Source organism: Helianthus annuus, chromosome 1 (assembly GCF_002127325.2).
Source record: "Helianthus annuus cultivar XRQ/B chromosome 1, HanXRQr2.0-SUNRISE, whole genome shotgun sequence".
Lineage (NCBI taxonomy): Eukaryota > Viridiplantae > Streptophyta > Magnoliopsida > Asterales > Asteraceae > Helianthus > Helianthus annuus.
In genome coordinates this window covers 49,475,541-49,491,336 of record NC_035433.2, presented here as the reverse complement: position 1 = coordinate 49,491,336, position 15,796 = coordinate 49,475,541, and the positions used below count along the sequence as shown (strand labels likewise).

The window sequence follows — 15,796 nt, the reverse complement described above, 5'->3', positions numbered from 1 at the left end:
TAACTCCTTATATTTTGGGGGCAATTGTTAGGGCTGGATTTTTATTATAGGTGATCCTTATACGTGATCCTAACCAGTGATCCTTGTTTCTTTGGCAGACAGTGATCCTCAGCAGGACTTCAGGATCAGGATCATGGGACACTACAGTGATCCTCATACTAACGGCCACTTCCACTTAATACAATATTGTTTTGCAGGAACATCTAGCAGGATACGCTCTAGGCATCATGATCAAGGGACGCGTCTTCATAATTATGGCAAGAGCTTAATTGAAAATAGACGTTGCACAGGATATGGAAACTTGGCTTGATTTATGGGCGGCTATTTAGGCTAGATTGTCTTTTATTTCTAAAGGGGTAATGAGCTGATAATTAGTCCTTTTACCTAAAATAGGTCACCTACACTTGTATAAATACCATTCTCCATCATTTGGAAGGGGACACACAACATACAACGCAACTCTCACACACTTAGACACTCGAAACAATAAGTGATCCTTGTACTCAGCTCATTATCATCCGAAGTTGTAATCATTTTGTTCTTATATTGAAGTTTGGTGATCGGTAGTTGCCATCACCCGAGGTTTTTTATGCCGGAGATCATATATTGATCAAGGGCTTTTTCCTCGTATAAATCGTTGTGTCTTTGCATCTTTATCACAGAAGTGATCCTTTACTTTCATAATTAACCAAGCATCATACCCCGTTTACATAAAGTTTGGTTACATTATCCTTGTGTGATTTTTGACCAAAACAGGATTGATCTCCATCCTCTCCCTGTATTGTGCTATGTGTTCCTCAGGATCCGTTGTACCATCATACAGCTTCATAGTAGGGATATGGAATCTTTTGGGTATCTCAGCATCACAAATTGGTGGTGCAAAACGAGATACCTTATGGCTTCCATCTGCAATCTCCGGGATAGGTTTGACTACCCCTGGAACACTTGATATCATATCCTTTAGTTTTTGTAGTTCTCTGGCCATAGCATGATTGATACCTGTATCCTGCATGAATCCATGGTTAGTGGTAAGAGAATTATTAAAAGTGTTACCTCCCATCGGGTTCAAGTTAGGAACATTGGATGTGAATCCATATTGCTGGGATTCTGGGATGATTGATGGACCAGTGGAAGCAATGGACTGCATCGGAATAAAATCTCCTTGATGGACATCTGGACTTCCTGTTTGCAAATTCTTCAAGGATCCTGGCATCTGAAGGGATCCCTGAATATGGGATGATCCTGGAACTAAGGAGGATCCTTGAACCTGGGATAATCCTGGAACGAAGGAGGATCCTTGAACCTGGGATAATCCTGGAACGAAGGAGGATCCTTGAACCTGGGATGATCCTGGAACGAAGGAGGATCCTTGAACCTGGGATAATCCTGGAATGAAGGAGGATCCTTGAACCTGGGATAATCCTGGAACGAAGGAGGATCCTGAGTTCATGAAGGATCCCATATGCTGAGTATAGGATCCTGCCGGTTGGAAATATGATCCTGATGCCTGAGTCACTACTGCTGGGCCGAAATGCACTCCTCTTGATCCACACATGTGTTGAACGTCTGGGACCTCTGATGGCTGAGAAGTAATCATCGGAGTATCAAAATTAAAGATTTGGGCATTAGTGGGGAATGATCCTCTGCCGTTTTCTTTTGCCTTTTGAGATCTCCGATTTCCTTGAGGATCCTGTCATTAGTTTCATCCTGTTGCTGCATACGATCCCTCATCTGCAAAATCAAAGTAAATATATCACTAGTACTGGGAATAGAAGAAGTTAGAGCAGAAGATGATGGTTTAGAGGAGATAGGAGTTGGTCTCTTCTCAGCATTTTTCTGAGATCCAGCTGGTGGTGGAGGCAAAGGTGGAATGCCATTAGATGAATTGACTGTAGACATCGCTGTGGAAGTATTCTTCAACGATGAAGCCATGCAACACTTCCGGAATGATCACCAACAGAAAAACTTTCTTATGAATGAAGCACCAATTGCCCCACGGTGGGCGCCAAACTGTTTTGGTCAAAAATCACTTAAAGATAATGCAACCAAACTTTATGTAAACGGGGAATGATGCTTGGTATGATGAACAAAGTGAAGGATCACTCAAATGTAAAATGCACAAGTGACACAAGGATTTATACGAGGAAAAAGCCCTTGATCAATGAATGATCTCCGGCATAAAAAACCTCGGGTGATGGAAACTACCGATCACCAAACTTTAATATAACAAATAATGGTTACAACTTCGGATGGTAACGAGCTAGGTACAAGGATCACTATAGTATCGTATGCTAAAGTGTGTGAGAAGTGTGTTGTGTCTTCCGAATGTTCAAGATTGCCATTTATACAAGTGTGTGTGGTTCTATTTTAGGCAAATCACCTAACTACTAGCTCGTTACCCCTTTAGAAATAGAAGTAAATTTAGCCTAAATAATCGCCCTTGAATTGTGCTGAGTTTCCATATTTGCCATAACGTCCATCTTTGATTATGCATGTGCGAGATTATCGTGACAGATTCCTTGTTTACGTTGCTAAGACCGGATCCAACTCGTAATTCCTGCAAGATAATATTAAGTCCAAAGAGAACAGTCGTTAGTATGAGGATCCTTGGAATGATCCGTGATCCTGATCCTGGAGCTCCTCTGAGGATCACTATCTGCCAAAGAAACAAGGATCACTTGTTAGGATCACATGTTAGGATCATATGTAAGGATCATAGGTCATAAAAATCCAGCCCTAACATTATTTAAGATTGTGAATTGAGATACCTTAATTCTGAAAGCCCTAGGGTTTTCTCCCATAGGAATCTCCCCGTGTTGTAAGTATCTCATGATTGGTGAGATCTATGATCCTGAACAGGATTGAGTATCCTCACTAGGGATCATTGCAGAATCCTCTTCTATTTCCATGGTCACTTGATTTTCAATAGCAGGGGTCAGGATATGGATGATGGGGATACTTATATCCTCTGGGATCTTCAAGGATGATCCAAGATTAGCCAATGCATCAGCTTCTGTATTTTCTTCCCTTGGTACCTGTGTCAAACTAAAGGAAACAAAGGAGAGTGCCAATTCTTTGACTATCTCTAAATATTTGGTTAGTTTTTCACCTTTAACAGCATAGGATCCATTAAAGTGATTAGTGATTAACAATGAATCCACGTATACCTCAAGATACCTGATCCCCATATGCTTAGCAATTTGCAAACCAGCAATCAAGGCTTCATATTCAGCCTCATTGTTAGTGGCTTGGAACTCACAAGCTATGGAGTGGGGTATTATGTCCCCCTGTGGCGATTTTAGTAGTATACCAAGCCCCGTGCCTTTAACATTTAAGGATCCATCAGTATGTAGTATCCAAGGATCCTTGGTCTCATCCAGCTGCTGGACTTCCAATTCGGCTTCCTTTTGTAAATCACTACTGAAATCAGCCACAAAGTCTGCTAATGCTTGAGATTTGATGGCTGTTCTAGGCTCATATCTTATATCATGGGCACTAAGCTTTACTGCCCACTTAGCCATCCTTCCGGACATCTCTGGTTTCCTGAGGACATTCTTAATTGGAAAATTAGTTCTAACAACAATAACATGGGTTTCAAAATAATGTCTTAGTTTAGTAGATGCCATAATTAGTGCAAGAATAAGTTTTTCAAGGTGTGAATACCTGGATTTAGCATCAAGTAAACTCTTACTTACATAATAGACAGGATATTGTGTACCTTCATGATCCTTAACAAGGACTGCACTTACTGCTTTTGAGGATACCGCAAGATATAAGGATAACACATCTCCTTTTTCTGGTTTCATCAACGCTGGAGCTGAGGACAGGTATTCTTTGAGGGCTTGTAAAGCACTCTCATGCTTCTCAGTCCATTCGAATTTCTTGTTCTTTCTTAGGATATCATAGAATTCTCTACACTTTTCTGAGGATTTGGATATAAATCTGTTTAAAGCTGCTATCATGCCTGTTAACCTTTGCACATCCTTAGCGTTGGCAGGAGATTTAATATTCACTAATGCTTTGATTTGTTCCGGGCTTGCTTCAATGCCCCTCTTGGTTACCATATATCCTAAGAATTTACCTGCCTTTACACCAAAGTGACATTTTGAAGGATTAAGCTTCATGTTATATCTGTCAAGGATATCAAATGCTTCCTCCAAGTCTCTTAGGTGATCCTCAGCTTTTATGGATTTTACCACCATATCATCTATGTACACCTCCATAGTCTGTCCAATCTGATCCTTGAACATCATATTCACCAGTCTTTGATATGTTGCACCTGCATTCCTTAATCCAAATGGCATAGCAATATAACAATATTAAACCGGTTGGGGTCATAAAAGCCGTATCCTCTTGGTCAGATGGTTCCATCTGAATTTGTTGGAATCCAGATGAAGCATCCATAAATATTAACAGTTCATGACCCGCCGTTGCATCCACCATGGAGTCAATGTGGGGTAATGGGAAAGGATCCTTGGGACATGCCTTATTTAAATCAGTGAAATCGACACATACCCTCCACTTTCCATTTTTCTTTTGAATAATAACCACATTGGCCAGCCATCTTGGATACTTGACTTCTCTAATCATACCTGCTCGTAGCAATCTCTCTACCTCTTCCTGGATAATGGCGTTTCTTTCTGGTGTAAACTTCCTCCTTTTTTGATGGATTGGTTTGAATGACCTGTCAATGCCAAGTTTATGAGTGATAATATCCTTAGATATACCTGTCATATCCTCATGTTTCCATGCAAAGGTAGATTTTCTTCTTTTGAGGAAGGATACGAGGTCTTCTTTCATCTTGCCAAGGATCCCTGGTCCGATATAGATTTTGGACTCAGGATCATCAGGATCCATGAGGATTTCGTCCACATCCTGCTCTCTTGTCTCCAAGACATCCCTTGGAGGATACTTTAATTGCTATTGCTCCCTTGATTTCGAGGCTGGTTTCATTGATGAGGTGTAACAATCCTTAGCCTCCTGCTGATCACTATCGATCTTGACTATTCCCCAAGGGCTAGGGAGCTTCACACATTGATGGTAGGTGGATGAGATTGCCTTCATATCGTGTATCCAGGGCCTGCCAAGGATAACATTACAACAAGATAAACAGTCAATAACACAAAATTTTTGATAATTATGTAATCCTTCCACATAAATTGGGAGTTTGATGTCCCCTAGTGTTCTCTTAGTTTCTCCACTAAATCCCACAAGCACGGAGGATCTTGGTGTGATATCTGATTCAGGGATACCCATTTTTTTCAGAACATCAAGCTGGATAATGTTTACTGAGCTTCCTCCGTCAATAAGGATCCTGTCATTAGTTTTCATCCTGCCGCTGAATACGATCCCTCATCTGCAAAATCAAAGTAAACATATCACTAGTAGTGGGAGCAGAAGAAGTTGGAGCAGAAGGAGATGGAGGTTTAGAGAAAATGGAAGTTGGTCTCTTCTCAGCATTTTTCTGAGATCCAGCAGGTGGTGGAGGCAAAGGTGGAATGCCCTGAGATGAATTGACTGCAGACATCGCTGTAGAGGTATTCTTCAACGATGAAGCCATGTATGCAACGATCCGGAATGATCACCAACGGGAAACTTTGTTATGAATGAAGCACCAATTGCCCCACGGTGGGCGCCAAACTGTTTTGGTCAAAAATCACACAAGGATAATGCAACCAAACTCTCTGTTAACGGGGAATGATGCTTGTAATGATGAATAAAGAAAAGGATCACTTATATGTAAATTGCTCAAGTGACACAAAGATTTTATACAAGGAAAAAGCCCTTGATCAATGAATGATCTCCGGCATAAAAAACCTCGGGTGATGGAAACTATCGATCACCAAACTTCAATATAATAAACAATGTTTACAACTTCGGATGGTAACGAACTAGGTACAAGGATCACTATGGTGTAGTATGCTAGAGTGTGTAAGAAATGTGTGTTGTCCTTTCCGAATGCTTGAGAGTGCCCTTTATATAAGTGTGTGTGGTTGAATTTAGGTAAGTCACCTAACTACTAGTTCGTTACCCCTTTAGAAACAGAAGTAAATTTAGCCTAACTAATTGCCCGTAATTTGTGCTAAGTTTCCATATTCTCCACAACGTCTATTTCTGGTTATGCATGTGCGAAATTAGCGTGAAAGATTCCTTAATAACGCTGCCAAGACCAGGTCCAACTCGTAATTCCTGCAAAACAACATTAAATTCAAAGAGAACAATCGTTAGTATGAGGATCCTTAGGATGATCCATTATCCTGATCCTGAAGTTCTTCTGAGGATCACTATCTGCCATAGAAACAAGGATCATTATTAGGATATTAGGTAAGGATCACAGGTCATTAAAAATCCTGCCCTAACAGGAAGTATTTCTGAAGGAATTTGGACTGAAGATCATTCCAAGTGGTGATTGCTCCCTGTGGGAGGGAGTCTAACCAGATAGCAGCCTGATCAGTGAGTGAGAATGGAAACAAACGAAGATGAATGGCCTCCTCAGTGACGCCTGTAAGGCGAAAAGTACTACAGACCCTACCGAATCTAGTCAGATGAGCATGTGGGTCCTCATCTCGCAGACCATGGAACTGGACCAAATGGGTAATGATGTTGATCAAGGTAGGTGGGATGGTCCAGTTGTTTGCCTCTACAGCGGGAAGGGTGATGCTCGAGCGAACGGTGGTAGGAGCAACACTTATGTGATTAGCAACAGTCCTACGATCAGCCATAACTACTTCGGGTTCTAGATTGAATTCTACTTTTGGAACCTTAAACTTAAGCTGACGTAGGCGACGGTGGAATTCGGATTCGGGCTCAGAGAATGGTGAAGTATCAGGTGGGCCCGACACTGAAAAGCAAGTATAAACGACACGTATCACAAACAAGCAAACTAAACAATTAGGCACACAGAACTAGCAAGTATCCTAAGAAAGCAAACAACTATTTTTTAAATTTTTGGTTATTATTATTATTTTTTATTTTTATTGAATTTTTAACTAAGAAATAAAAAACAACAACTAATCTAAAAAAATAGTAAAATGGCTAAATCCCTGACTCGGGTCGTCCTCAAAAGCGCAATGTGTCCCCGGCGACGGCGCAAAAAACTTGATGTGTGAAATATGTGTTAATTAAATTCTAACAAGTTTTAAAAATTGGAAAAACTCGTAAACCACACACTACCGGCAAGTGTACCGGTCGTAAGTAGTAAAACAAATAAGTCTGAGTATCGAACCGTGGACACAATCTAGCGACTCTTGATACTAAACCTCTATTGACCACTAGCCTAATAATTTAGTTTTGTTTTGAGAGAAAATATTTTTTAAACTAAAAAAAACAATTTAAATAAATAGACTACCAAACAACAGCAAGCGCAGACAACTAGAGACTAGACTGAAACTCAAGTATGAGAAAAATAGGTTACCTAGGAAAAAATCACTAGACTCATGAATAAGATCCTAAACTTGGTTCTGAATGAAGACTCTGTCTAACCCGGTAAACCCCTGGAAGGTAAACCGAACCTGACAATATGGCAAGTGATGAAGTGCTAAAATGGACTTACTCGAGTTATCGACCACCAAGTCCCACAACTATAAGGTATTAGGTAAAATATTTACTAAAACATTCAAATTATGAAGCAGAAATAACTAAGAACACCGAGACCCTAGGAAACTCTAGACGCGAATAAACAGATGAACCCGAGTTATCGGCCACCCAAACTGCCAAACAACGCCCAATTAATAACCTAGCAATTATAGATTAGATTTCTCACCTCTAGAAAAGATTGCACGTTTTAATTAATTGGTTTTAATAATTATTAAACTTGAATTAGATTTCTCACTTTCAAGGCCTAGACTGAAAGATTACAAACTGATTCCCGGCTCTAAAGTATATTTCTAAGTATCTAGAGCAATGGAACCAACAAATAAATTATCAAACCAATCAAAACCAACACAAATAATTAGACTCGAGTTCAAAAATTATGACATGTAAATCATCACATTCATTCAAAACCAAAAGTTAATCATTCAAACAAATCGTCTAGTTCATCAACCCTAGGAAACCATAAAAAGTTTAGTCGCTCATAGTCAAGAACGAAACAAAAATAAATTTAAAGTCTACTAAGACCAGAAGGTATGGGGGCCGGCTTGGCCCGGCTTGGCCCGGCGCCGGACCCCCACACCGCCCCCCTGGCCCGGCAATCATCACAACCGGTGTGCCCAAGACGGGTGTGCCGCCCCAAAATTCAAACCATATAGCCGTTTAACGGCTAGTTTTTTAATAAAAAAAAAATTCATTTTTTCCTATAAATTCAACCACTTTCAATATTATTTCCCCACTTTCAACCCAAAACACTCTCAATTTTATACCAATTTCTCCCTACTTTTATAAAAAAAAATATCCTTTTACCCACAATGGCTTCTAATCCTTGGTGGCCCTCGTCTTCGGATGACGAAGAGGAGATGTTTTTCGCAAACGCTGTTCTACGGGCGGGACAGATTTTAATCGAAGAGGAAGAGGAAGACGAAGAGGAAGAGGAAGAAATTGGTGAAAATGTTATTACCAGACGAATACGCATTAACAGAGACCGCCAAGGTTTTCATTACAAAATTTCATTGTCCTTAATTTTTTTATCTCGTACTTATATATTTTATACGACAGGAGCGCACGAGAAATTGGTGAACGATTACTTTTCGGATGAGCCACTTTACAACGCCGACATTTTTAGACGCAGGTTCCGAATGAGTCGCCGCTTATTCACAAGGATTGCCAATGATTTGGCGGGCCTAGACCCGTTTTTCACGCAACGTCCTGATGCTCGAAATTATGAAGGGTTTACAACGTTACAAAAGTGTACTGCGGCCATTCGACAACTGGCGTACGGGACAGTGGCCGACGCTTTGGACGAGTACTTACAGATGTCGGCAAGAACTACGCGGGAATGTTTGTATCGGTTTTGCCATAATGTGGTGAAACTGTATAGCAAAAAATATTTGCGGAAACCAAACGCGTATGATGTTCAACAGTTGTACCAAGCGCATGAAGCAAGGCACGGGTTTCCGGGAATGCTTGGTAGCATTGACTGTATGCATTGGGGGTGGCATAATTGCCCGACTGCGTGGCGCGGCCAATATACGCGAGGTGATCACGGCTATCCAACTGTGATACTTGAAGCTGTGGCATCACAAGATTTGTGGATATGGCATTCTTTCTTTGGTCTCCCTGGTTCACTCAACGACCTCAACGTGTTATACCAATCGGCCATCTTTACCGATGTCGTTAATGGAACGGGACCGGACACAAGTTTTACAGTTTCTGGGGTTGAGTATAGACGTGGGTATTATCTTGCTGACGGGATATATCCGTCTTGGTCTACAATTGTGAAGACTATTCCGTATCCCGAGGACGAAAAACGAAAAAAATTTGCCAAGCGTCAAGAAGCTGCAAGAAAAGACATCGAACGCGCTTTTGGTGTCTTACGAAAAAAATGGGCCATCGTTGCACAACGGGCACGTGCGTTCACCCCAAAAAGGCTGCGTCTTTGTATGTACGCTTGCATTTTGCTCCATAACATGATTATTGAAGACGAAGGTCGGGCGATTTGTGAGTATGATGAGAATGCATCTTGGGGGAACACTGTCCCGGTTGATCCCCCACAACAGGATTTAAACTCGTTCTCGCTAACAAACGACTTCACGCATGCAAACCTTCAACAAGATTTGGTAGAACATATTTGGAACAACGTTAACATTGTGGAGGGTGACGGAGCCGAAGACGAAGACGAAGACGAGTAGTGTGTTTGTTTTAAATTTTTAAATCTAGTCTTTTTTTTCCAAATTTTAGGTAGCGTATTTTTTTTTTTTTAGGTTATGTAATTTTTATTTTTTTTATGTAATGGATTTTATTATCTTCCTTTATGTAGTATTTTTATTTAAATGTTAAATACTTTTTATAAAAAATAAAAGTTAAAGGATGTGGTGGGGCTCCATCCTCCATCCCCCTCCATCTTCATTTTGGCTCATCCCATGCTAGCCGCCTACGTGGCGCCTACGTGGAGGCTCATCCCGATGGGGATGAGCCAAACCATACCTTCCAGCCTAATTTAGAAAACAGGTTCATTGTATCGTGTTCGAATAAACTGAAAAACAGTAAAACAAGTCTAACCTGAATAAAAGCAATGAAGTTTAATCTATTTTTCTTGAAGTCTTCACTCTTTTTTATTTCTTTCTTGCGTCCAAAAGCCTCTGTGTCTATTCTTGATGTGTGCCGTCTAATGTAGGTTTTCTCAGTGTCCCCCTTTTCTATGTATGCATGTATCTATTTATATGGATCTGAGTGAATTTCAAGGGTTGTCCTTTATCTTTATACCTATTTTCAGGCGTTGTCCTTTATGTTCAAAATTGACGAGTTTCGTCCTTTTATGTTTTCATATTATACACGTTTTGTTCTTTAGGCCTTAGTTTTTTTCAGTTAAATTTGGTCATGTGCTTTGCGCATGAGGGCATTTTTGTCAATTCAAAGGTTGCAGAAGCTTTGAGCTGTAAATCTGCCGTTGAACTTACCTTTGAATTGACAAAAGTGCTCTCATGTACAAAGCATATGACCAAATTTAACTGAAAAAACTAACTGAGTTAGGCCTAAAGGACAAAACATGTATGATATGAAAACATAAAGGACAAAACTCGTCAATTTTGAACATAAAGAACAACGCCTGAAAATGGGTATAAAGATAAAGGACAATCCTTGAAATTCATTCAATGGATCTCCTCAAAAAGTGTTGGAGCCGTTAACCCCAAGACCTAAGCCCACATATTTCTTTTCCTTTAAATTGCACTTTTACGTACACATGGACTTATGTCCATGACATTTTTTTTCTTTTTTTTAATTGTTTACAAGGAATAAATAACTATAATATATCTTTTTTTCGATATATATATATATATATATATATATATATATATATATATATATATATATATATATATATATATATATAGGGGAATGCTAGACAGAAAACCCTTAAATTTTTAGGAAACTCTGGAAACTCAAATCTCCCCCCATTTTTACCCAACCTCCTGACATTTTTTTTTTTTTTTTGAAAAAAATAACACATGTAATATACATGTTTTAAAGTGTTTTGGGCCAAAAAAAAACAAAAAAGCGTCGAAGGGATTTTTTTAAAAAAAATAAACAAATTTCAGCAATGTCCGGTTGCCTAACATGTGTTAGACAAAAATGCTGAAAGTTGCTGAAATTTGTTTTTTTTTTAAAAAAAAAAACCCTTCGGCGCTTTTTTGATTTTTTTGGCCCAAAACTCTTAAAAACATGTATATTACATGTGTTATTTTTTTCAAAAAAAAAAAAGTCGGGAGCTTTGAGTTTTCCGGGTTTCTTAAATATTTAGGGTTTTCTATATAGCCAACCCTATATATATATATATATATATATATATATATATATATATATATAGGGAGCCGCTAGAATGAAAACCACCCCGAGTTGTAAGAACCGCGAGAACTACACCCCACGGAGCGCCGTTCGCCATGATTTTTTTTACAAGTAGATGTGTATATTATAAACACATCCGTAAAAAATCATGGCGAACGGCGCTCCGTGGGGTGTAGTTTTTTACACCACAAGTTTGGTGAAAAAAAAAGAAAAAAGAAAAAAAATTAAAAAACACCAAACTTGTGGTGTAAAAAACTACACCCCACGGAGCGCCGTTCGCCATGATTTTTTACGGCTGTGTTTATAATACACACATCTACTTGTAAAAAAAAATCATAGCGAACGGCGCTCCGTGGGGTGTAGTTCTCGCGGTTCTTACAACTCGGGGTGGTTCTCATTCTAGCAGCCCCCAATATATATATATATATATATATATATATATATAGGGGAAGGTTCATTTGAGAAAAATTTAATGTGAGAAGAAAAAGAAGAAAGGGCATATTAGTAAAATACTATTTCATTTATGACTCATATAATTATTTTTTTCTCTCTTTAATTAATTAGTCAACTAATTATTAATTATCCTACATATAATCTACAAAACCTACACATATCAAAATTTTCCCACATATACCCTACACATTATAGAATTTTATCCTACACAGTCGAAATTTATCCTACACACCTCGTAATATATCCTACGCAACTCGTGATTTATCCTACACATCTACTAATTTATTCTACACTTTAAATTAAGTTGTTTTTTAAATTTGAAAAAATATATATATATTTTGAAAAGGAGTTACAAATTTAATTTAGCTAGTTATTAAATGGGAAGAATACACATTAATGATTTAGTAAATTTACCAATATACCCTTATATTAAAATTAAATACAAATATTAAATGAAGTAAAATGAAGCATTCTTATTGGTTGAAACTTCTTACTTTTTCTTCTTACAAAAAAATTCTTCTCATTTAAACCTTCCACTATATATATATATATATATATATATATATATATATATATATATATATATATATGGAGGGGCTCATGCGAGAACCACCCTTTTTGTGTGAACCTTGAGAACCAATGTGAACACAACCTAAAATAGCTAAAAAAAACCTAAAAAAAAACTAAAAAAACCTAACCCCCACCCCCCCCCCCTCAAAAAAAAACCTAACCCCCCCTCCAAAACCTAACCCCCCCCCTCAAGCTAAATGCTAAAAAAACCTAAAAAAAACCTAACCCCCCCCCCCCCCCAAAAAAAAAAAAAAAACCTAAACCCCCCCTCCCCCACCCCCCAAAAACCTAAACCCCCCCACCCCCCAAGCTAAAATGCTAAAAACTAAACCCCCAAAAAACCTAAAAAAATCTAAAAAAATCTAAAAAAAATCTAAAATTTTTTTTTGAATTTTTTAATATTTTTATGTTAAAATCGCTACTTTTAGAAGCCAAAATTTTTTTTTTCTTTTAAAAAAAAAATTTAATTTTTTTTTTGGCTTCGAAAAGTAGCGATTTTTTTATAAAAATTTTTTTGTGTGATTTTTAGCTATTTTTAGGCATTTTTGGTGTGTTCACATTGGTTCTCGCGGTTCTCACAATAAGAGGTGGTTCTCGCATGATCTTCTCCCTATATATATATATATATATATATATATATATATATATATATATATCTTTAAATAGGGCTAGACAATGGGCTGCGATTTTAGCAGGCTTTGTCTGCTCATAGAAAATGGCTGTGATTTCGATTCGGTCACTGGTATTCTACTATGCCTAACTGGCTGGTTATTTAATTCTTACTCATTTTTGCTCCATCTGCATCAGGACCTGTTAAAACACAAACTAATCAAATACGACTGTATAAAGACTACAAATGACTCAAAAACTATAAAAATAAAATACAAAGCACACGGGTAAATGATGGTGTTTTTCAAAACATCAGATATGATCAGAGGTTGTGAAGAAACTGGAAATGGTGAAGGTACAATGTCATCTTCAGGTATGACATTTGTTAACCTTGTTCTTTTGAGTATTGGAGTGATTGGAAGTGTTGAGTTTGGTGGTGTATTTGTGGATGGAGTGGTGATTGGTAAGATGATAAGGGCAGTGGTTGACACAACATTTATTGAAACCACTGAAGTATCAACAGCTGTTGATACAACAGGTGTCTCAACATCTGTTGGTTTGGTGGTTTGAGGTGAGGAACTTTTGGTGATTTCAGAGGTTTGTTTAATGGTTGTGGAAGGTATGATTTTGGGTTGATTTACCTTTCTGTTATTCTTCCTTCTGTTTGAAGTACCCTGAGCTTCCTTGGCCATGAAAACTTTCTTTTCCTCTGCAAATCTTTTATCTCCCTTTGTTTCCATTTTCTCTTTTAGCTTTGATTTTTCTTCAGCAAAAGCATTGAGAGTCACATCAACCTTTTTAGAACCATCTGGCTTAGGAAATTCCACCACTGCTTTAGCCATTGGATCTGGTGGTAGATACAGACCTTCTTTTCCTTTGTTTCCTTTCTCCCCCTTTTTGGCATCATCAGGGATTTCAACATAAATGATGGTAGGAGAAGTGCCAGTGGTTTGGAGCAGATGAGCAGATGTCAGCTTGAGTATTTTTGTACCTTGCCTCCATTGCATTTCTGACCATTTGAAGTTGAATTTCATACTGTTGATCAGTATACTTTCTTTGTTTGAAATAGTTAGCATAACTTAGGGGAGGATGGAACAGATGTTGAGGCAGTGGATGGAGCTTTTTGAGATTGTAACAACTGTTGCAGCATATTTTTGATATCTGCCACATATGTTTCAATTTTGTCTACTCTCTCCGTCAACTCTCTGTATTTTAAACCATCACCCAAATGAATGGTATCATCTGATTTCCCACTAGCAGTGGCTGTATCAGCAGTTGGACCAGAAGAAGTTTCTAATGGTTCAACCACTGATGCCCCTTTTTCTTGGTACTGGGGACTTCCCTCTACATTAGCTATCTTATTTAACACACCAGTGGTTAATATGACAACATCAGTAATGATTGCCTTCAAGGGAGACTTACTGATGAAGCTACTGTCCAGGTGTAAATCAGTGGATTCAACACCTGTAGTAAATGCTCCACCTGAACTACCACCAATAGTTACTTGTAACTCAAGGTGTGTAAGCTCCTCAACTGTTGATGGGTTAGCAATGATAGAGGAATCAGACTTGGTCACTTGTTGGAGTATATTCTCAGTGATAGGTTGTTAAGAAGAACTGATTTTTGTCTGAACCATATCCAATGCATTCAACAGGGGTAAAAATGATGGTGGAATTTGTGAAGTGAGGATGGGGGTTGAAAGAGAATTTGCCCCGGGAGCAGGGCGGTGGAAGATGAATTTGAGTAGATCCAGAGCTTCATAATGTGATATCCCTGTGTATACAATCTGATCCTTTTGTGAGGATGCAGGAGGAGTTTTAGGCTCAGGTTGAGATCTTTCTACCATCTGTTGTTAGGAAGCAGCAACAGTGGTTGTAGGTGACTTTTGTGTTGTCACTGGAGTTACCTCTGGGATCTCATCTTCCAGATGATCCTTTTTGGATGGGTTGGTGGGATTTTGGTAATTTTCTTTTTGGGCTTTTTGGCAGTTTTTGGTGGGGGTTTCATAGCAGTGGTTGTGCTGCTGTGATCACCAAGAGCAGTGGGCTCAACAGCAGAAACCTGAGGAGCAGATGTGGGTGCATCCAAAGTTTGTTCAGGTTCCTCTGCTTGTGTTTTGTCATACCCCTATTTTCCACGTGTCACCAGTGGGCCCGGTGGGGGTACCGTGACGTAGTTGATATCGTCATAGTCAAACAATACAATACTTAAATGCACAGCGGAAGTAAAAGATAATTATATTACAATCCGATATAAAGTAATATCCAAGTATTACAAACGGAAAGTAAAAGATCCACATGCGGATCGCAAATAAAACATTGTTCAACAGACTTCAGGCATCCTAAGCTTGCGAGACTTTTATTGATGCTAAGGAGTGGCCAGCCTATTACGCATAGTACCTGCACTTAGCCTTTTTGGAAAATACGTCAGTTTACACTGGTAAATACAATTTAACTGACTCATTTTGAAAAATGTTTTAAAATTGATTTGAATACCCGCGGCACAAAACTTTTTATAACTTGGGATAATTATTTGCTTAATAATCTTGTAAAAGAATTACATGTCTGTTATGCGTTCAGTTGCTCGGGTCGTACCGGGTTAAAGATTAATAGACACACCACTTAATATAGTTCCGCCGCGAGACTTCTCTCGACCGACGATTATACTTTATTGAAATGCACTACGGGTGTACGCCTACACCCGTGTGCTAAGGTCGTGGCCATTC

General features: G+C 38.7%; 1 protein-coding gene across 1 annotated transcript; it reads left to right on the top strand.

The window, feature by feature from the left end:
• The first annotated feature begins 8,405 nt into the window (after positions 1-8,405).
• Positions 8,406-9,785, top strand: LOC110914593 (putative nuclease HARBI1). The gene is made up of 2 exons (XM_035987425.1): positions 8,406-8,586; positions 8,653-9,785. The coding sequence occupies exons 1-2, from the start codon at positions 8,406-8,408 to the stop codon at positions 9,783-9,785; spliced, it is 1,314 nt and encodes a 437-aa protein (XP_035843318.1).
• The last annotated feature ends 6,011 nt before the right edge of the window (positions 9,786-15,796 follow it).